General features: G+C 49.5%; 1 protein-coding gene across 5 annotated transcripts; it reads left to right on the top strand.

Moving 5' to 3' along the window:
• The first annotated feature begins 422 nt into the window (after positions 1–422).
• Positions 423–21,220, top strand: LOC310753320 (uncharacterized protein). 5 transcript variants are annotated; one of them, XM_083594477.1, is made up of 10 exons: positions 423–582; positions 2,615–2,700; positions 4,494–4,650; positions 5,937–6,178; positions 7,682–8,221; positions 11,614–11,721; positions 15,303–15,582; positions 17,251–17,444; positions 18,616–18,762; positions 20,596–21,220. In XM_083594477.1, exons 1-10 carry the CDS (start codon positions 573–575, stop codon positions 21,049–21,051), a joined length of 2,220 nt encoding a protein of 739 aa, XP_083450603.1. In that variant the 5' UTR covers positions 423–572; the 3' UTR covers positions 21,052–21,220. The 5 variants fall into 5 exon arrangements, with proteins under 5 accessions (XP_083450603.1, XP_083450605.1, XP_083450606.1 ...); XM_083594479.1 differs by having other exon boundaries at positions 4,494–4,642; XM_083594480.1 differs by lacking the exon at positions 423–582 and adding an exon at positions 2,291–2,312 and having other exon boundaries at positions 2,525–2,700; positions 18,616–18,770.
• Positions 21,221–21,981: the final 761 nt, after the last annotated feature.

Consider the following 21,981-nt stretch of genomic DNA (forward strand, 5'->3'; position numbering starts at 1 on the left):
GGATGAGAACAGAAATCATGCTCCTGTGGCAGCAGGAGGCTCCATTAGGTAAAGTGGTGCTTCAGGTTAAGAACAGTTTCAGGTTAAGAATGAATTAAGTTCTTAACCCGAGGTACCACTGTAGTTCCTTGCCCCCGGGGCAGTTTCAGTCTGGCCAAACAAAGCAAGCGAGTTTATGGCAGCTGAGAGAAGAGAGAAGCAGGCAAAATAAGTCGGCATTCTGCCTGTCGGGTCTTCGAAACGCTGAATAAACAGGTGGCCCCAAGACAGACTGGTCTTCTGGAAATGGTGCCGTCCCAAGCTCTGTGGGTTACCTACCCTTTCCCCCTCTGCTTTGCGTTTGTGGTCGTTCCAAAGCGCCCCTTTGGAAGGGAGAGCAGGGGCCCAGCGCCTGATCTGTGACGTCACACCTATGACATCACACCGCATCACAAGGGGGAATGGATGGAATGGTGGGGGGAGCTGAGGTGACCGCTCCTCAGCGGGGAGGCTGCAGGTCTCCTCTGCCTGCATGGGAAATGATGTTGCTTTGGTGATGCCATGATTTGGGCCCTGCCAGTTGGGCAGAGATCATGGCAGATAGTGAGTAGGACAGCAGGCTGGCATCCCCCCCCCCTCTCTCTTTCTCTCTCTGTCTCTCTCTGAATTATAGGATAGTTGATGATGAGCCTAGGACTTGCCGATCAGAAGGTCAGCGGTTCGAATCCCCGCAACGGGGTGAACTCTCGTTGCTCGGTCCCTGCTCCTGCCAACCTAGCTGTTCGAAAGCACAAAGTGCAAGTAGATAAATTGGTACCGCTCTGGCGGGAAGGTAAACGGCGTTTCTGTGCGCTGCTCTGGTTTGCCAGAAGCGGCTTAGTCCTGCTGGCCACATGACCCGGAAGCTGTATGCTGGCTCCCTCGGCCAGTAAAGCAAGATGACTGTAAAGGTCACGACTGGACCTAATGGTCAGGGGTCCCTTTACCTTTACCTTACACAGGTTGAGACCCTCCCTGCCCACACACTCTCTCGCCAGAGTGGTGCATGCTCTGGTTATCTCCCGCTTGGACTTCTGCAATGCGCTCTATGTGGGGCTGCCTTTGAAGGTGACCCAGAAATGACAACTAATCCAGAATGTGGCAGCTAGACTGGTGACTGGGAGCGGCCGCCGAGATCATATAACACCGGTCCTAAAGGAGATATACTGGTTTCCAGTATGTTTCCGAGCACAATTCAAAGTGTTGGTGCTGACCTTTGAAGGCCTAAATGGACTCAGCCCAGTATACCTGAAGGAGCGTCTCCACCCCCATCGTTCTGCCCAGACACTGAGGTCCAGCTCCCAGGGCCTTCTGGTGGTTCCCTCACAGTGAGAAGTGACAGGCGTGGAACCAATTCTGTGTCTGTCTTTCTAGATGCACCTACCTATCGAATCTTCTTTTTACCTTCCAGATTCCCCCCCCACCGCCCCCAGAAATACCTCTAACAGTCTGGGAAAGGGATACGTCCTTGCTGTGTTGCCTCCCCACTTCTCCTTTTAAATTACACCCAATCCCACAGATAATTCCTTTTCCCATCACCATCCACCACCCTTCACCCCCCCCATTGGAAGTAGACTTCCAATCTACTCAACTGCAATTTCTTTCCACTTCTATTACTTTCTTTCACACACCTTTGACCTAATTCCATGCTTCTTTTTCTATCACACATTGTTATCCATCTTATTTAGTATTTCAGCATTTAAAACGGAACTTGTTTATTCTAATAGTTCTGATTTTTCAATATGGTTTTGCAAGTATCCTTTAAACGCCTTCCAGTCCTTGTTTATCTTCTCTTTTGAGATCCTTCCAATTTCTCCCATTGTTTTGGATATATTGTAATACTCCAGTAATTTGGCAAGCCACTCTGCTTTTGTCGGTATAATACCACTTTTCCAATTTTTCGCAATCAGTAGCCTTGCGGCTACTGTTGCGTATAAATATAACGTCTTGTCTTCTTCCTTTAGACTTCCGGGTTCAGGATCCCCACTTATCCTTTCTGCCTACACTTCCCCTCTTAAGAATAAAAGAAATATCAAATTGTGGAGTTGGAAAAGACCACGAAGTATCGTTTGGTCCAAGCCCCCTGCAGGAATCTTTTGCCCAAGGTGGGGCTCAGACTCACCAGCTTCTGCCTCGTGGTGCAAACTGCAACTTGCTCGGAGGTTTCTGGCGTGGGCTAAGATCTAAACCCCACACCAAGGGGGCTGGTCTCTTTTACAGAGTAAAAGCAGTCTGCTGCTGGCCTCGAGGGAAGAGATGGGAGTCAGGATTCAAACGCGGAGGAGCAATGAGAAGTATCCATTCAAAGAAGTCCGGCTTCAGAGTTAGGGACAGATAGGTTCGCCATATTTCAAAAAGTGAAAATCTGGACATTTTTGGCCAAAGTTGAGCTTCTTTTATGGAGGGGGGGGTTTATGTCCGGGAAATTTCAGACGTATGGCAGGCGTAGAGATAGACATGCCATTTTGGTTCTCTCCCTTTCTCATTTCCCCAAACTTACACCCAGTTCCGCACGTTAGCTTTTGCAAGCAATTCTTATCAGGAGGCGAAAAAGGGATAGTGGAGCCCGTTAATTTGTTCCGTGCTTTGGGTCTAGTTAGCTCATCGGACGAACATCATGTGACTTCAGCATCAAAGGACCCTTCAGTCAACACACCTGGCACGAGGACGCAAGAGAATGAGGTTTGTACGTCACAGTACAGTGGTACCTTGGGTTACATACTCTTCAGGTTACATACGCTTCAGGTTACAGACTCCGCTAACCCAGAAATAGTACCTCGGGTTAAGAACTTTGCTTCAGGATGAGAACAGAAATCGTGCTCCGATGGTGTGGCGGCAGCAGGAGGCCCTATTAGGTAAAGTGGTGCTTCAGGTTAAGAACAGTTTCAGGTTAAGAACAGACCTCCAGAACGAAGGACGCGGGTGGCGCTGTGGGTTAAACCACAGAGCCTAGGACTTGCTGATCAGAAGGTCTGCGGTTCGAATCCCCACCACGGAGTGAGCTCCCGTTGCTCGGCCCCTGCTCCTGCCAACCTAGCAGTTCGAAAGCACGTCAAAGCGCAAGTAGATAAATAGGTACCGCTCCGGCGGGAAGGTAAACGGCGTTTTCGTGCGCTGCTCTGGTTCGCCAGAAGCGGCTTAGTCATGCTGGCCACATGACCCGGAAGCTGCACGCCGGCTCCCTCAGCCAATAAAGGGAGATGAGCGCCGCAATCCCAGAGTCGGACACAACTGGACCTAACCGTCAGGAGTCCCTTTACCTTTACCACTGTGCTTTCCCTTCCGAAAATAAGGAGCCAAATCAAACCACTTGGCCCCTATGGCTTGTTATTTGGCGACACAAGGGGTCGCCAAGCCATCATTTCTGGGCACCCACAGCCTCCTTCGCTGGTGTTCCCACCCAGCCAAGGGCCCTGGACTCTGAGCAATCGCATAATAGCCCCAGCTATGCTTGTGGGAGGTATGTGTGTGTGTTTGCCAAAGTTTAAACCTCAGGGAAATGGAGTGCAGCCAATGAGTGAAGTCAGAACTGTGATGGACAAGCGAGTTGTCTGCACACAGGAATCCCTCAGCGGCAGCTGTTTCCCCCCTTGAAAGCACTTTCCCTGCTTCTGTCGTATTTTCTGGGCAGAAATCCAACAGGTTGAGCCAGTGCCGGATTTACGTATAAGCTAAACAAGTTATAGCTTAGGGCTGCACTCTGTTGGGGGCCCCCCAAAAAATTAAAGGAAAAAGAAACTGGATGTGCATTTCCAAAATATAAGATAGAAACCAAAGCAACAGTACAGTGATACCTCAGGTTACATATGCTTCAGGTTACATACTCTTCAGGTTACATACACTTCAGGTTACAGACTCCGCTAACCCAGAAATAGTGCTTCAGGTTAAGAACTTTGCTTCAGGATGAGAACAGAAATCGTGCAGCGGCAGCAGGAGGCCCCATTAGCTAAAGTGGTGCTTCAGGTTAAGAACAGTTTCAGGTTAAGTACAGACCTCCAGAACGAATTAAGTACTTGACCCGAGGTACCACTGTGCATAGAGGGCTGCAGCGAGGTGTTTTCTTGTCACCCCCACAGACACCCCCACCCCCCCGTTGCAACGTCACTGAGGTAGATAAGATTAAGTGACCGGGACTGCAGCGCTTTCCTCGTTAAGAAACAGAACCTTGTTTTTTGGTTGTGTTAAGTTGTGGGTGAACATATCAGACGTCACAGCGATTCTTCAAACAGCTCTTGTTTATTCAGAGGCCAGGACAGAACTGAACTGAAGGGTTCAGCCAGCCTGCTTATATAGAGCTCCAGTACAACATAACTGAAACAACTTGCTGTAACTATCCAATCACTGAACGTCAGTTTCGATCCCTTATTTGCATAACTACCTACAGTATCCCCGTGCTGGACCAGGGTGAAAACTTCAGTACATAACAGGTTGTTTGGCGACTGTGCAAACCAACCTCCCCACCCCTTGTTTCTCAGCTTTCAGATACTACCCTCCACAACCCAAGCTGGCCTCCGGAGACGACAAACCCTCACACCACAAGCAGCATTCTGTGTGTCCCCGATGAAGCCATCCGGAGGATTTCCACCACGACCAAGAGCAACAGCCTCGCACCCTCTACCACGAGGTATTTAAGTGAGTACCAACCAGACTGGCGGGAAAGCGAGCGAAGACGGGGAGCTGGTAAGATGATGGATTTTTCGGAGCTAGCCGACCTAACCGGAAGAGTCCGCGACCAGAAGGAGGAGGAGTATCAGGAAGAATGGAATAAATTTAATGATTATCTAGTTAGATTTGTTAAGTTAAATTAACTGAAAATAGCTTGCAGATACTTAATGGGCTTAGGGTTTTATTTATGTTAAGTGATGAATTAATATGTTTAATTCCATAAGGCGAAGATCTAAGGATGTTAATGGGTGGTTGGTGGTTTAGTCGTGTCCGACTCTTCGTGACCCCCTGGACCAGAGCACGCCAGGCACTCCTGTCTTCCACTGCCTCCCGCAATTTGGCCAAACTCATGCTGGTAGCTTCGCGAACACTATCCAACCATCTCGTCCTCCGTTGTTCCCTTCTCCTTGTGCCCTCCATCTTTCCCAACATCAGGGTCTTTTCCAGGGAGTCTTCTCTTCTCCTGAGGTGGCCAAAGTCTTGGAGCCTCAGCTTCAGGATCTGTCCTTCCAGTGAGCACTCAGGGCTGATTTCCTTAAGAATGGATAGGTTTGATCTTCTTGCAGTCCATGGGACTCTCAAGAGTCTCCTCCAGCACCAAAATTCAAAAGCATCCATTCTACGGCAATCAGCGTTCTTTATGGTCCAGCTTTCACTTCCATACATCACTACTGGGAAAACCATAGCTTTAACTATACGGACCTTAGGATGTTAATGTTTAAGTAAAATTGGGATTTGGAAAAACCATTAAAAGGACATGCAATGAAATTCAACCAAGGGGAAGCAAGGAAGTCACTTAACAAAGTTAATAACTGTAATTTTCAATAAGGCTATGGTTTATGTCTGTTTGTTTTGTGTGTTTGTTTGTTTGTTTGTTTATAATATTGTGAAAACCACTGTATTTTTCACTCTATAAGACGCACCAGACCACAAGACGCACCTAGTTTTTGGAGGAGGAAAACAAGAAAAAAAATATTCTGATTCTCACAAGCCAGAACAGCATGAGGGATCGCTGCGCAGTGAAAGCAGCAATCCCTCTTGCTGTTCTGGCTTCTGGGATAGCTGCGCAGCCTGCATTCGCTCCATAAGATGCACACACATTTCCCCTTACTTTTTAGGAGGGAAAAAGTGAGTCTTATAGAGCAAAAAATACGGTAATAAAAAAAAGGGGGGAGAAGACGGGAAGCTGGTAAGCGGCGTCTCCAAGATGGGCTCACGGACAAGGAGGATAACACAATATGCTTTCTCTGCAGCCACAGAAGCTCAATCGAGACTCGAGAGGCAGCCCTCGCAGGATGAGGAGCTGCTGGGCACCAATGAGAACGAACTGGTGATGCAAATGACGATATCAGAATATGAGCTGTTCCCGGGACTGGGAGATAGCTTTTCTCAGGAGGGACCAGGGAGCGGGCTGCGACATTCCTTCGAAGAGCAACTTGCCGCTTACAGGGCTCCCCAAAATAAGATAGCGTCCCACCAGGAATTGCCAGAGGAGGTACGTTGTTGGTTTTTTTAAAAAAATCAGCAAGGTGGGGACTGTTTGGTTCACATTTATAGGAATGGTATGCAGGCTGAGGGGACACAGGTGGCGCTGTGGGTTAAACCACAGAGCCTAGGACTTGCTGATCAGAAGGTTGGTGGTTCGAATCCCCATGACGGAGTGAGCTCCCGTTGCTCGGTCCCTGCTCCTGCCAACCTAGCAGTTCGAAAGCACGTCAAAGTGCAAGTAGATAAATAGGTACTGCTCCGGCAGGAAGGTAAACAGTGTTTCTGTGCGCTGTTCTGGTTCGCCAGAAGCGGCTTAGTCCTGCTGGCCACATGACCCGGAAGCTGTATGCTGGCTCCCTCGGCCAGTAAAGCAAGATGACTGTAAAGGTCACGACTGGACCTAATGGTCAGGGGTCCCTTTACCTTTACCTTATACAGGCTGAGACCCTCCCTGCCCACACACTGTCTCTCCAGAGTGGTGCATGCTCTGGTTATCTCCCGCTTGGACTACAGCAATGCGCTCTATGTGGGGCTGCCTTTGAAGGTGACCCAGAAATGACAACTAATCCAGAATGTGGCAGCTAGACTGCTGACTGGGAGCGGCCGCCGAGATCATATAACACCGGTCCTAAAGGAGATACACTGGCTTTCAGTATGTTTCCGAGCACAATTCAAAGTGTTGGTGCTGACCTTTGAAGGCCTAAATGGACTCGGCCCAGTAGACCTGAAGGAGTGTCTCCACCGCCATCGTCTAGCCCGGACACTGAGGTCCAGCTCCAAGGGCCTTCTGGCAGTTCCCTCACTGTGAGAAGTGAGGTTATAGGGAACCAGGCAGAGGGCCTTCTCAGTAGTGGCTCCTGTCCTATGGAACGCCCTGATGTCAAGGAAATAAACAATCTTAGAAGACATCTGGGGATGCAGGTGGTGCTGTGGGTTAAGCCACAGAGCCTAGGGCTTACTGATCAGAATGTCGGTTCGAATCCCCGCGACGGGGGGAGCTCCCATTGTTTGGTCTCAGCTCCTGCCCACCTAGCAGTTTGAAAGCACGTCAAAGTGCAAATAGATAAATAGCTACCACTCCGGCGGGAAGGTAAACGGCATGCTCTGGTTCGCCAGAAGCGGCTTAGTCATGCTGGCCACCAGTCATGCTCGAATATGTCTGCGGACAAACGCCGGCTCCCTCGGCCTATAGAGCGAGATGAGCGCACAACCCCAGAGTTGTCCACGACTGGACCTAACGGTCAGGGGTCCCTTTCCCTTTTAGAAGACACCTGAAGGCAGCCTTGTACTGGGAAGTTTTTAATGTTTGATGCTTTATCGTGTTTTAAATACTCAATTCAGAACCACCCAGAGTGGCTGTGGAAACCCAGCCAGATGGGCGGGGTATAAATAATAAAATTATTGTATGCTCCCAGGATATTTCTTCTACAGAACTTGTCGCTTCTATTAAACTCCTTGGTCAGAAGCTCTGCGTTGCCAGTCTGTACTAAAAGGGATTTCTTTTCCCTAGGAAGAGGAGGAATGGAAGGAAACATCGGCAGAAAATTTACCGGGAGAGAAGGGGTCACAGGAATATGTGCTGGCGTCTTCACCTCCGCCAGAATCCATGCTACCGCCGCCACCAGCAGAAGGGGAGTGGGTGACCCCTCTAACAGCCCCAGAGAGGGAATGGGTGCCCCCTCCGACACCCCCGCAGAGGGGGCGAATGACTCCCCCAGTGCCACCTTTGGAGAGCGAGTGGGTGATATTCGAGAGGACACTTATAGAGAGGGAGAGGGTGCCCCCGCAGACTCCACCAACAGAGAGGGGGTCGCAAGTTTCTCTGCCGCCATCCCCTCAAGTGTTGCCTGTCGTTCCACAGCCACGGGACGAGGAACCTCAGCTAGCAGCCCCCACGGAAATAGCCGCCACGCACCAGCCACCGCTGCCAGGCCCTGATCTGCAGCCAGAGAAAGCGAGGACCCCCCCTCGGCAGATGTCGGAGGAAGAGCCGCTTATCCCCTGGGCTTCAGCCTCAAATGCGTTTTCGGTTTTCCAGACGGTGGAAAAGGTACTGTATTTTTTTGAGGAAAAAATATTATTTATCAAGACTGTTACTTCTTCAAGAGACAGTAAGCTGCAGAGGGAAATCTGGGGAAAGGAAGGAAAATGCAAAGCAACAACTCATTTTTGCTTTGTTATTTCTGCTGGTTTTGACCGGAACGAATCCTCTCAAAGGGCCTTTGGAAAAAACTGCCCATTGAGTAAATGTTTCTTTTTTTCTATCAGTCCTACTGGTCTGGAGAGCAACGCCTACTGGCAGATTTAGTCTCCTCAGGAAATCTTGAGGTGTCTTTTACATCCCCATGGAGTAAAGATAGGGAGGAGGGTCTCTCCAAGTGAACGAGGCTCCTGAGAACGTGAAGAGTGATTCTTTATTTATTTACTTATAATGCCCCCAGGTCTTTACGGTTGCTGAATGTTTTCTCAAGTAGCAGCGAAAGCTGAAAAGGTGCCGTAATATCAGGTTGCCTGTCTTCCAGAGAATGGGGTCTGGGGAGCAGAGCAGCAACGCCCCGTTAATTTATGGAAGGTGCATGCTTCTAGAGCAGCGTTTCCCAAAACTTGGGTCTCCGGTTGTTGTTGTACTACAACTCCCATTATCCCTAGCTAGCAGGGCCAGTGCCCAGGAATGATGGGAGTTGTAGTCCAAAAACAGCTGGCGACCCGAGTTTTGGGAAACACTGTTATAGAGCAAGGATAGGCATAGCTGTCAACCGTCCCTTATTTGGCGGGAAACTCCCTTATCCCAGCGCCGTGTCCCGCTGCTGTCCCTTATTGATGATGTCCCTTAAATTTCCCGGGTTTCATGCTCGCCCGGCTTGGGAGGGAAGCAGCGGCTCAGGGTCCTCCGCCGTGAGAGAGAGAGCGCGCACGAGCTGCCGCGTCTCTGTCTCTCCCTTTTCCCCCTCAGGGGCACGTCGTGAGGAGACGGGTGGCGGCGGGCGGGCAGGCAGCCCCTCTCTTGCGAGACTTCCACCACGCTGCCAGGGGAAGCCGGAGGCGGTGGCGGCAGCTGAGGAGGCGGCCTGAGGGAGGAGGAAGAGGAGGGGATGGGGAGGGACACAGAAGGGCGGCGCTTCGGCGGCGGCGGCGCAACTGCCTCATGCCGGGCTCACGGGCGGCGTGGGTGAGAGTCTCTCTCCCTCCCTCTCTCTTGGACAGGGAAGGGCCGATGGAACTCCTCGCACCAGGACGGCAGCCCCGACGTGCTGCTTAGCATCCCCTCCAACCAGTGCAGCATCTTAATGTAGTGATTTCCCCCTCTGCATCCCTTTCATAACTCTATTTTTATAAATCATTTGTCCATCCGTAGTTCAAATTTTTACTACAAGTCTTCTGTCAATCCTACCAATGTATGTAACTCTTGACAATAGCTTTTCAACTAAATTATAAACCTTCCCCGTTCTTTATTAAAGAGGTCCTCTTCCTGGTTTCTAATTCTGCCTGGAAGCTTTGCCATCTCGACGTCGTTCATCAGTTTTGTCTGCCACTCTTCTTTGGGTCAGAGTGGTAGACCCTTAGGATCATCTAGTCCCCTGCAAAACACAGTCATGGCAGCCAAAGCAGCATGGCTCCATCAGTGGCGGATTGATTTATAAGTTAAGCAAAATCCCTTATTTTGGCTGCTGATCCCTTATTTTCAAATCTGTAAGTTGACAGCTATGAGGATATATATATAGGGGACATCTGGGCCCCAACGATGTTGTTGGATTCCGGTTGATCTTTTAGTCCACCAGCAGCTACACTTCGGAACTCCCTGCCCCTTGACGCTGAGCGCCTTCACTGTACTATTTTCGGTGCTTGCTAAAAAACCTTTTTGTTTAGGCAAGACTTCCCAGATGTGTGGACGTGTGTTTCAGTCTGTTCTTAGTTTATCTCCCCCAATGTGTTTTAAATATGTTAAGTTGTGGGCGAACATATCAGACGACACAGCGATTCTTCAACAGCTCTTGTTTATTCAGAGCCCAGAACTGAACTGAACTGAAGAGCTCAGTCAGCCTGTTTATATAGAGCTCCAGAGCAACGTAACTGTTGCAACTTTCTAAAACTATCCAATCACTGAACGTCACTTTCGATCCTTCATTTCCATAACTATCTACAGGGCGAGAACTTCAGTACATAACAAAATAGTTGCTTTCAACTGTTTTTAACTGATGATTTTATTGTTTTTCTCTCTCTTTGTAAACCATTTTGAGGGTGTTAACAACCAAGCGATGTATAATTTCTATTAAGTAGACGAACTCCCAGCATGGCCCAAAATTCAAGGGGTGTTTTTTTTGTTGTTTTTTTTTTTGAGTACTTCCTACTACAGGGAAATATCTGGGGTCGTTCAAGAGAGTCGAAATAGCTTTGGGGTTGCTGCCCTGTACTAATTCAGATATGGTTTTACATGTTTCGTATTGCTGCAGGAATTTATGTATAGGTTGGGGGATAACACGCACATGCAGCCCACTACCAAAATCAGCACAATCGCTTTTGTGACTTTTGTGATTTGTCCCCACAAAGCACTTCGTCACAGTTTCTTCCTAACTATTCAAAGGGCCTCTGCTGCAGAATACCAAATGTAATAATTCACTGATCAATGTATCTCTGTACTGGCTCACTGGGAAAACTTCAGAAATTCATATAGACATGTGAGCTCAGCTACTCAGCAGCCCCTCTGCCTGAGTGATAATCCCTGGCATCCTGATACCTGAGTGGCAGACAGGTAGCCATTCCAGAAATAACAAACCCAGATGAAGACAAAAGGGTGTGATTCACTTGGCTGGGAAACAGGGAAATGTAAATATCTCTTTTGTTACACTTGGTGAGTGTTTGGTGGAGGGCAAGGAGAACCATGGGGCAGGGTCCAGGATGCTCAGATTACGGCCACCAGACCTCCCCTTTAATGATGTAACCGTGATGTAACCGTGATGTAGTTTTTTGGGGGGTGTAAGATGGGGATTAGCAGCTAATAAAAGTTTGGGTTCTCTTTTGTTCGGGGCTTCCATCCTGTTTCACCTGGTGGCAGGTGGGAGTCCTGTCGCGACCGTCTTCAATAAAGACCAAGCCTACTGGCTGCTGTTTTGCTCTGGTATTCCTGGCTGGTGTCCTTGCTTTTTGTCCAAGGGAGCCCTCAGATTTCTCCGTTAACAGTTTGTGTGTTTACCTTGTGCACCCATGAAAACCCATTCTGTTTTCAACACCCCGGAATTTGTGTCCCAATAGCCCTCTCCCTCCATGAATTTGCCTAATTCTTCTTTAAAGTCCTCCAAATTGGTAGCCATCATAGCATCTTGGGGCAGTGAACGCCACAGTTTGATTTTGCGGTGCGTGAATAAGTACTTTTGCCTGTCCCAAATCCCCCAACTTTCATCGCCTCTTGTCAGCGCTGCCCCTTTCATTCCTTTCCGCTTCCAGCCTGAAGCAGCCGCAGAGAAAGTCTCTAAGGAAACATCGCTAAGGAACTACGAACCTCCCATGGCCTCCCGCTCAGGAAAGGAGATTGTGACCCGAACGGAAACTAAGGTAGTCTTTGGCCAGCTAGAGCACGGTACTGTTATTGTTCCATTTCTTCTACGAACCAGTTCCTATAAACCATCTCAAAACGATTTCACAACAAAAACTTGTATTTCAAAAACTGCACATATAAAGACAGTTAAAGCCATTGTATAAGGGGAGCACGTGGCGCTGTGGTCTAAACCACTGAGCCTCTTGGGCTTGCCGATCGGAAGGTCGGCGGTTCGAATCCCCATGAAAAGATGAGCTCCCGTTGCTCTGTCCCAGCTCCTGCCAACCTAGTAGTTCGAAAGCACGCCGGCGCAAGTAGATAAATAGGTACCGCTGTGGCGGGAAGGTAAACGGCGTTTCTGTGCGCTCTGGTTTCCGTCACAGTGTCTTGTTGCTCCATAAGTGGTTTAGTCCTGCCGGCCACATGACCCAGAAAGCTGTCTGTGGACAAACGCCGGCTCTCTTGGCCTGAAAGCGAGATGAGCGCTGCAACCCCATAGTCACCTTGGACTGGACTTAACCATCCAGGGGTCCTTTGCTTTTTTACCTTTATATAGCCCTAACCCCGGCATGGCTTACGAAGTCTAAGAAACCAAAAAAACCAATTGAGTTTTGTCAGGGAATCAGGAGCAGGAGCACTGGGGAGAGAGGATTGGGAGAGCGAAGGGGAAGAATCCGAGGGCAGCGTAGGGGAGTATGACAGTGGCCCGAGAGATTCCATGAGCTTCTCCAGCGAATCAGAAGATTCCCAGAAGGGGGCGCCGATGGTCAGAGCAAGGGGGGTCCCAGGGGGGACGCACCAGAAACAAGGAGCCAGAGGGGAACCCCAAAGCAGCAGTGGAGGATCGGGACCAGTTTCCCCACCAGAGCGTAGTGGGGGGGGAAGAGTCACATGTGTCAGGGCCAGCGTCTCCTCCAGAGAGGGAGTCAGGGCTGACCACGCCTCCATCGGAGAGTGTAGGAACGGAAGGTAGGTCAGTTGCAGCTAGCCCCCCCGAAGGGGGAAGCAGTGATAGCAGCAGTGGAACGGTCAGGAGGAAAGCTGCTGGCTGGGCGCGTGCGCCAAGTTCAAATGTGGAGGCGCGCGGGACAGCAGGAGACCCGGATGGGGAACCAGCTCCTAAAGCCCTCCGAAGGGAGGGAGAAGGCTCCGGGGAATCAGCGTCAGAGGAGGCTAGAAAGGGCGAGACCCCGGCGGGCAGGCGGACCCAGAGGAGGAAGGAGCAGCGGAGAAGGTGGAGCAAGGCTAGAATCTTAAATTGGTGTCAAGGGGGAGGAGACTCAGACGGAGCATCAGTGGTCTGACACTTTAGACGTGGGGCTGCGCGCTGCGGCTCTGGAAGTGAAACTGAACTTCAATAAAGACTTTTATACTTAACAACGAAGCAGCGTTGGTCCTTTGTGAGCTGGGACCTAGGGTAGCTCTGACAAGTTTCAAAATCGGTTTTGAAAGTTTCAGCCTGCCCTCTTGTATCCAAGGATACAAAGCCCTGCTCCCTGGATCTCAGAAACCACCATGCAATATTTGGTTATAATATAGAATCATAGATTCGTAGAGTTGGAAGAGACCCTGAGCATAATCCAGTCCCACCCCCTGCAATGCAGAAATATGCAGTTGTCCCATACTGGGATTCGAACCTGCAACCTTGGCGTTATCAGTACTGCGCTCTAACCAACTGAGCTATGTCTTCAAATGTGTCCAAATGCAGAGCGAACAAACAACTTTCTGAAACATATGGTAGAGTAAGAATTAAAAACAACTGCCCATATAAAAACCAATTTAGACCCAGTACCTTGGTTCTCGAAGGTAATCTGTTTCGGGAGCCCGTCTGACTCCCGAAACGGTTCAAAAACCAAGGCGCGGCTTCCGATTGGTCGCAGGAGCTTCCTGCGCTCAATCGGAAGCCGCGTCGGACGTTCGGCTTCTGAAAAACATTCGCAAACCGGAACACTCACTTCTGGGTTTGCGGCGTTTGGAAGCTGATTTGTTTGGGAGCCAAACCGTTCGAGTACCAAGGTACCGCTGTACAGATATGGGGGGAATAGGGAGAATCTAACAGGTGAGAGCTAGGAGGGATCACTCTTCTGTCTTTGGAATAAGGGTTAAGCTATAATTGTGATAGATGGCTGTTTGTTTGTTTGTTTTTCTCCTCTCCTCTCTTCTCTTCCACCTTCTTTATTATCCTCCTTTTGCTTTGTTTTTTTTTATTCTTTCCTCTTTCTCTTCTTTAGATGAGTTTGCGCTTTTGTTGCACTTTATGTTGAAAACTCCGAATAAAAACTGATTTTTTTTTTAAAAAAGAAATTCCCTCCTGTCAAGATTGCAAATTGTACCGCCAAGTGGCGCGAACTCACAAACCCTCCATTCAACAGCACCAGATTATTTAGGGTGGTTCAGGCAGTTCCCCTGCACAGGGCATTGAGCCAATGGGGTGCAAATAATAATAATAATAATAATAATAATAATAATAATAATAATAATAATAATAATACCTATTTTTATATGGGTACCTACTGGGAAATGGGACGCGGGTGGCGCTGTGGGTTAAACCACTGAGCCTAGGACTTGGCGATCAGAAGGTTGCGGTTCGAATCCCTGCAACAGGGTGAGCTCCTGTTCCTCAGTCCCTGCTCCTGCCAACCTAGCAGTTCAAAAGCACGTCAAAGTGCAAGTAGATAAATAGGTACCGCTCTGGCAGGAAGGTAAATGGCGTTTCCGTGCGCGGCTCTGGTTCGCCAGAAGCGGCTTGGTTCTGCTGACCACATGACCCGGAAGCTGTACGCCGGCTCCCTCGGCCAGTAAAGCGAGATGAGAGCCGCAACCCCAGAGTCGGCCACGACTGGACCTAATGGTCAGCGGTCCCTTTATCTTTACCTACTGGGAAGAGCCATTTTAAAAACCAACCGGAATTATTGCGAAAATAAAGAAGTATTTGGGGAAGGAGTGGCCAGTTTTTGTCCTGGCTCAGGGCACCATATTGTCTAACCCTGTCCCTGTACGTGGGGCTACCTTTGAAGGTGACCTGGAAACTGCAATTAATCCAGAATGCGGCAGCTAGACTGGTGACTGGGGGCGGCCGCCGAGACCACATAACACCGGTCTTGAAAGACCTACATTGGCTCCCAGTACGTTTCCGAGCACAATTCAAAGTGATGGTGTTGACCTTTAAAGCCCTAAACGGCCTTGGTCCAGTATATCTGAAGGAGCATCTCCACCCCCATCATTCTGCCCGGACGCTGAGATCCAGCTCCGAGGGCCTTCTGGCGGTTCCCTCATTGCGAGAAGTGAGGCTACAGGGAACCAGGCAGAGGGCCTTCTCGGTGGTGGCGCCCACCCTGTGGAACGCCCTCCCATCAGATGTCAAAGCGATAAATAACTACCTGACATTCAGAAGACATCTTAAGGCAGCCCTGTTCAGGGAAGTTTTTAATCTGTGATATCTTAGTGTATCTTTGGTTTCTATGGAAGCCGCCCAGAGTGGCTGGGGAAACCCAGCCAGATGGGCGGGGTACAAATAAATTATTATTATTATTATTATTATTATTATTATTATTATTATTATTATTATCCCTGCTCCTAACATCTCTCCACCTCCTAGGCCTTGCCTGTGAGGGTGGACCCAACACCTTCAGACATGACGCGCTTCAAGCCCAAAGCGGCCGTGCTCACCCAGAGGGGAAAAGACAAGACGTTGCACGACGCCATGGAAGACATCGCCTCGCAGATGAAGGACGCCAGCACTTCCTCCATGGCAAATAGCATCAACTCGTTTGTGGACTCTCCGATTGGGAAGGTCTTTGCAAACACCATCGACCGAGCCCTGGAAAAGTCTGAGGAGTGGCTGAATTATTATCTTCCTCTACCAGACACCAGCGCCGGTGAGAAATAGGCAACCATTTTGGCAGCCAAGGTTGTTTGTTTGTTTAACTTTAAAGCAATGTCGCATATCATGTACTCGTTCTCTGAATATACAGCGGTCCCTTGATTCTCAAACGTAATTCATTCCGGACGTCCGCTCCAAAACCAAAGCGTTCCAAAACCAAGGTGTGCTTTCCCATAGAAAGTACAGTGGTACCTCGGGTTACATACGCTTCAGGTTACAGACACTTCAGGTTACAGACTCTGCTAACCCAGAAATAGTACCTCGGGTTAAGAACTTTGCTTCAGGATGAGAACAGAAATCGTGCGGTGGCAGCGGGAGGCCCCATTAGCTAAAGTGGTGCTTCAGGTTAAGAACGGACTTCCGGAACGAGTTAAGTATGTAACCAGAGGTACCACTGTAATGCAAAACGGATTAATCCATTCCAGACTTTGAAAAAGAACCCCTAAAACAGTAATTTAACAAGAATTTTACTAACGAGACCATTGAGCCATAAAATGAAAGCAATAATCAATGCACTATGCTATAAAATAAATAAGGCAATACGATATACGAAGAATAGAAATAAAAAGTCAATTATATAAAATACATTTTAGGGTTTTGAATCAATAGTCAAATAGTGGATCTTATTCTGAGTGCCCCAGCTAAAAACCTTGCCGCCTTTTGCTGTCACCTGCTCATCTTGATCTGCCAAGAGAAAGGACACTGGGGCAGTGGTTGGGCGACCCGGAATGGACAATAAAAGAGGGGTGATAATCTCATTCCTCAAGTCTTTATAAAGAGTGCAAGCCAGAAGGGCATGCGCCACCGATTCACGACTGCCATCTCCACAGGGACATAAGCGTTTCTCGTGTGGCATCTGTTGGAATCGTCCCTCAAGTCCAGCCGAGGGCAGTACATTCAATCAAGAGTAAAAGCGCGTCTATCTTTTAGATTTGCTAGGTTATGCAGATAGGGTGGCAGAGAGCCGAAACGGGAAGGTGGAAAATAGTCATACCACGGGCAAAATTTCCTTATTGCGGCCAAGTTGTTCCGACGTTCGATATCATTTAGGCGCTGACAAATTAGACTGTTTGCTTTACTGTAACCGAAAGCGAGTAGCTGTTGTGGGGATAAACCACAAGAGTGAAGTTTTTGATAGACAATTTTAGTCCAGGCACTCTTGTGACAATTTTGCAGCACTAGGGATATTAGACTGGGGAGATTTGAGTTTAGGCGAAGTCAATAGTTACCGTATTTTTCGCTCTATAAGACGCACCAGACCATAAGATGCACATAGTTTTTGGAGGAGGAAAACAAGGGAAAAAATATTCTGAATCTCAGAAGCCAGAACAGCAAGAGGGATCGCTGTGCAGTGAAAGCAGCAATCCCTCTTGCTGTTCTGGCTTCTGGGATAGCTGCGCAGCCTGCATTCGCTCCATAAGACGCACACACATTTCTCCTGACTTTTTAGGAGGGGAAAAGTGAGTCTTATAGAGCAAAAAATACGGTAAGTGTCCTACGCCAGATCCGTAATTCTACCGGGGGAACACAGAATGGTACAGAGAAAATTTGCCTTAAGAACTTTGATTGGACTGCTTCCGTAGATCCAAGGGGCGTGCCAGTCCAAATCTGAGCCCCATATAATTGCATCGCCTTGCGCCTCCTATCTGCATGTTTTTCTCAGCTGACGCTGGCGGTAAGAAAGAAGAGCGTGACACGTCGAAAGACGACCTCTGCAAGGAGGGCTGCTTCATGAGGATCAACTTCCTTTCCACCCAGCTGAGAAACCGGGCCTTCAGGTTTGTGCTGCACCGGCTGAAAGCGACCCGCAAGAACACCAATGAACAGCTCTCGCGGCTCGATCAGGTGTTGAACATGGTAAGTGAGGCTGAACATCGCCTCGCTGCAAATTCTCCGCCGTTGAGGGGAAGTGTGTGGAACAGGTCTCAGTGTTTCGAATTCTGGGAATGGAGTTGAGAGATGACCTAACCTGGGGAGAAAACAGCAAAGACCTGATGAAGAGAGCACAGCAGAGGTTTCCGTATTTTTTGCTCTATAAGACGCACCAGACCATAAGACACACCTAGTTTTTGGAGGAGGAAACCAAGAAAAAAAATATTCTAAATCTCAGAAGCCAGAACAACGAGAGGAAAATACCGCTGCACAGTGAAAGCAGCGATCCCTCTTGCTGTTCTGGCTTCTGGGATAGCTGCGCAGCCTGCATTCACTCCATAAGATGCACACACATTTCTCCTTACTTTTTAGAAGGGAAAAAGTGAGTCTTATAGAGCAAAAAATACGGTATATTTTCTGAGAATCCTCCAGAAAAAGAATCTCTCAAAGGATCTGTTGTTGGCATTTTACCATTGTACTGTGGAGAGTGTATTAACTTATGGTCTGTGTGTGTGGTTTGGGAGCTGCGCGGCCAGGGAAAAAACAATGCTGTCCAGGGTTGTAAAGACTGCGGAGAGAATAATTGGGTGCACTCTTCCCACCTTGGATCAAATCTATGCTTCCAGGTGCCATGTCACTGGGGAAACAAACAGTCTCTGTCCGCAGAACATTCAAAAATGGAGGCTTGTGCAAGGGGCTGGGGCCAGAAAGGGAGCCAGCGATTGACCACACATTCGCTCCATAAGACGCACAGACATTTCCCCTTACTTTTTAGGAGGAAAAAGGTGTGTCTTATGGAGCGAAAAATACGGTTCAGTCATACCTCGGGTTGAATGTGCTTTTGGTTGAGCGCGTTCGAGTTGCACTCCGCGGCATGGAGCATGTTACGTCCGGGTCTCGCCGCTTGCGCATGCGCAGATGCTCAAAATGACGTCACACGCATGCGCGGAAGCGGCAAAACACAACCCACACACGGGCAGACGCGCTGTCACTTGTTACGTTCGCTTCACGATGCAAGCAGGGCTCCAGAATGGATCCCATTCGCATCCCGGGGTACCACTGTAATTGGATTTCTGTGCAAGCCAGAGTCCTCCTTGTTTTGCTGCAGCAGTAACCCCCTCTCTCTTTCTCTTTCTCTCTCAATTCCCCCTCTCAGCTAGATCACTCCCTGAGCCCGGGCCCTTCCAGCTTCCAAAAGGTCTCCGAAAGCTTGTCAAACATTTTGCCGCAGTGGAATGCAAAGATGGAGGCTCCGTCCCAGAAGCCCAGCGTCGTCCAGAAGTCCCTCTCATTAATGCCTGAGGTATCTTGGTGAGGAACGGAGGCATCCAAGGGCAAATTGGCCAGATGGACTCTTGCCATCAGCGGAAACAGCCCTTCTAGGAAGGGGGATGCTGAGAAACACTATCAACCTCAGACTGCCTCTAGTGGCGAGGAGTGGAATTACGGGAACAAGCCATCTTCCTGAGAGATAAGGGGCGGAGCCTGAGAATGAAGGGCCAATCAAAGGGGAGAATCTGGGAGTGTTAGGGCGGCCCTCATTCAGTGGCGTAGCATGGGGAGGGCCACAGGGGCGCAAAATTGTTAGGGGTGCACAATTTCAATACAGCTGTGCACTTCCGTAGCTGTGAACCGGGAAGTGAACTCTCCAGACAATGGAATGACTCTTCATTTCTTATCTCTGTGGATGCGATCTCCTGTGTGATGTGGATGCCATTAGGCAGTTGAATGCACATGTATCCTCCGTCCGTTTCGCTCCCTCCGCATGGCTCCACGCACCGGCAACCCCTGCTATGCCACTGGCCTTAGTTAGGTGAAGTTCTCCCCGTTCCTCCATGGCGGACTGTTGCTCCACTTAAAAAGGGCTCTATCTTAAGGTTACCAGATTTTTTTCAATGAATCCAGGGACACTTTTCAACTTCAATAGGAATGATAGGATTTTGTATGGGGACAGATTTGTAAATCTGGGGACAGACCCTGTCCTCCTGGGCCGTGTCCAGAAAGTGGTGTTGGGGGATGAGTGTTCAGACCCCTGGGCTCTCACTTGTGGGGTGCCTCAGGTTTCCCTCCTCTCCCCCGTGCTTTTTAATATCTATATGAAGCCGCTGGGAGAGATCATCAGGGGGTTTGGGCTGAGTGTTCATCAGTATGCAGATGACACCCAGCTCTACCTCTCTTTCAAATCAGAACCAGTGAAGGTCCTGTGTGAGTGCCTGGAGGATGGATGGGGGCCAACAGATTGAGGTTGAATCCTGACAAGACAGAAGTACTGTTCTTGGGGTACAGGGGCAGGCGGGTGTGGGGGACTCCCTGGTCCTGAATGGGGCAACTGTGCCCCTGAAGGACCAGGTGTGCAGCCTGGGAGTCATTTTGGACTCACAGCTGTCCATGGAGGCGCAGGTCAATTCTGTATCCAGGGTGGCTGTCCACCAGCTCCACCTGGTACGCAGGATGAGACCCTATCAGCATGTGGACTGTCTGGCCAGAGTGGTGCATGCTCTGGTTATCTCCCGCTTGGACTACTGCAATGCGTTCTACGTGGGGCTACCTTTGAAGGTGACCCAGAAACTGCAATTAATCCAGAATGCTGCAGCTAGACTGGTGACTGGGAGTGGCCGCCAGGACCACATAACATCGGTCCTGAGAGATCTGCATTGGCTCCCAGTACATTTCCGAGCACAATTCAAAGTGTTGGTGCTAATCTTTAAAGCCCTAAATGGCCTCGGTCCTGTATACCTGAAGGAGCATCTCCACTCCCATTGTTCAGCCCGGACACTGAGGTCCAGCGCCGAGGGCCTTCTGGCGGTTCCCTCATTGCGAGAAGTGAGGTTACAGGGAACCAGACAGAGGGCCTTCTCGGTGGTGGCACCCGCCCTGTGGAACGCCCCCCCCTTCAGATGTGAAGGAAATAAGCAGCTATCTTCTCTTTAAAAGACATCTGAAGGCAGCCCTGTTTAGGGAAGTTTTTAATGTTTAATGCTGTATTGTTTTTAACACTTGATTGGAAGCTGCCCAGAGCGGCTGGGGAAACTCAGCCAGATGGGCGGGGTATAAATAATAAATTATTAGTAGTAGTACTAGTAGTATTGGGAAATGGGGATGTCTGGTAACCTTACTCTATCTTATCCTCTTTCAGCAACTGGAGATGAAAGCTTTGACCATGACCCGGGTCCTGGCCGACGAGTTGTACACAACCTACCGCAACCTCCTGCCACACGTCGCTGAGCTCCCCACTCACCTCCAGGAAAAAGTGACTCAGGTCTACCAGAGCATGGAAGACCTCCACTCTCACTTGTCCTCCGTCGCCTCCCTCAAGGATCTGCCAACCTACCTGATCCTACAGAGCCGAGAGAGAATCTCCATCGCCCGGGAGAACCTGGACGAACTGCTAGATTTCATGGCCCAAAGCCAGCCAGGTCAGTGGCTGTCTCAACCGAGTACTTCCAGGCCAGGGGTTCGACTGCTGTCGGCTGGGGTGAGGCCACCGACAACGGGGAACGCCGAAAGCAGAGGGGGAGAAGAAGGGTCCACGTCCTGGCAACGTTCGCCACCTCACCCGTCGCCTTCGTATCCAAAAGATTCCCAGCTCTAAAACCAGTTGAAGAGCGTTCCTCCATGGAACAGAAGCTTTGGGTTACTACAGCTCCGGTTTCGTGCAACCCGGGAACCGTAACCCCATGGAAGCCAACTTTGCCAGCGCCATCCTCTGCTTGTGATTCAGGCAACTGATCCCATTGCAATTAAAGGTCTCTCTGAAACAAGACTGCGCTTGCGTGCTCCTTTGAAAAAGGTTCTGTGCTCCCACTGGGATGGGGTCTTGTCAGCTAAGCAGCCTCGGCCCAGTGTACCTGAAGGAGCGTCTCCACCCCCATCGTTCAGCCCGGACGCTGAGGTCCAGCGCCGAGGGCCTTCTGGCGGTTCCCTCACTGCGAGAAGCCAAGTTACAGGGCCTTCTTGGTGGTGGCACCTGCCCTGTGGAACACCCTCCCACCAGATGTCAAGGAAATAAACAACTACCTGACTTTTAGAAGACATCTGAAGGCGGCCCTGTTTAGGGAAGTTTTTAATGTGTTACATTTTAATGTATTTTTAATCTTTGTTGGAAGCCGCCCAGAGTGGCTGGGGAAACCCAACGAGATGGGCAGAATATTATTATTATTACTATTATTATTATTATTAGCTGGGAGGCAGGTGGAAGCAGGGTAAAAGGAGAGGGTCAGTCTGTGCTGAGGGCTGTAGGGAGCCAGGTCAATCTGTTGGGGTCAGTGATGTCCAGGCCAAACTCAGCTACCTCCCTCTGGTAGCTCTTGCAATATCACCCCCTTGTCATACAATGGTGCTGCTGTGACGCACCATCTGTCCATTCGTTTCTTATATCTTTCCCATTTCTATGTTCAACTTCTCCACATTTCTGCATTGTTTTTATTTTTAATTATTTTTTGGGGGGACAAAGTAATGCGGGTGGCGCTGTGGGTTAAACCACAGAGCCTAGGACTTGCCGATCAGAAGGTCGGCGGTTCGA

Source organism: Podarcis filfolensis (genome assembly GCF_964270895.1).
Source record: "Podarcis filfolensis genome assembly, chromosome: 18".
NCBI classification, from domain to species: Eukaryota; Metazoa; Chordata; class Lepidosauria; order Squamata; family Lacertidae; genus Podarcis; species Podarcis filfolensis.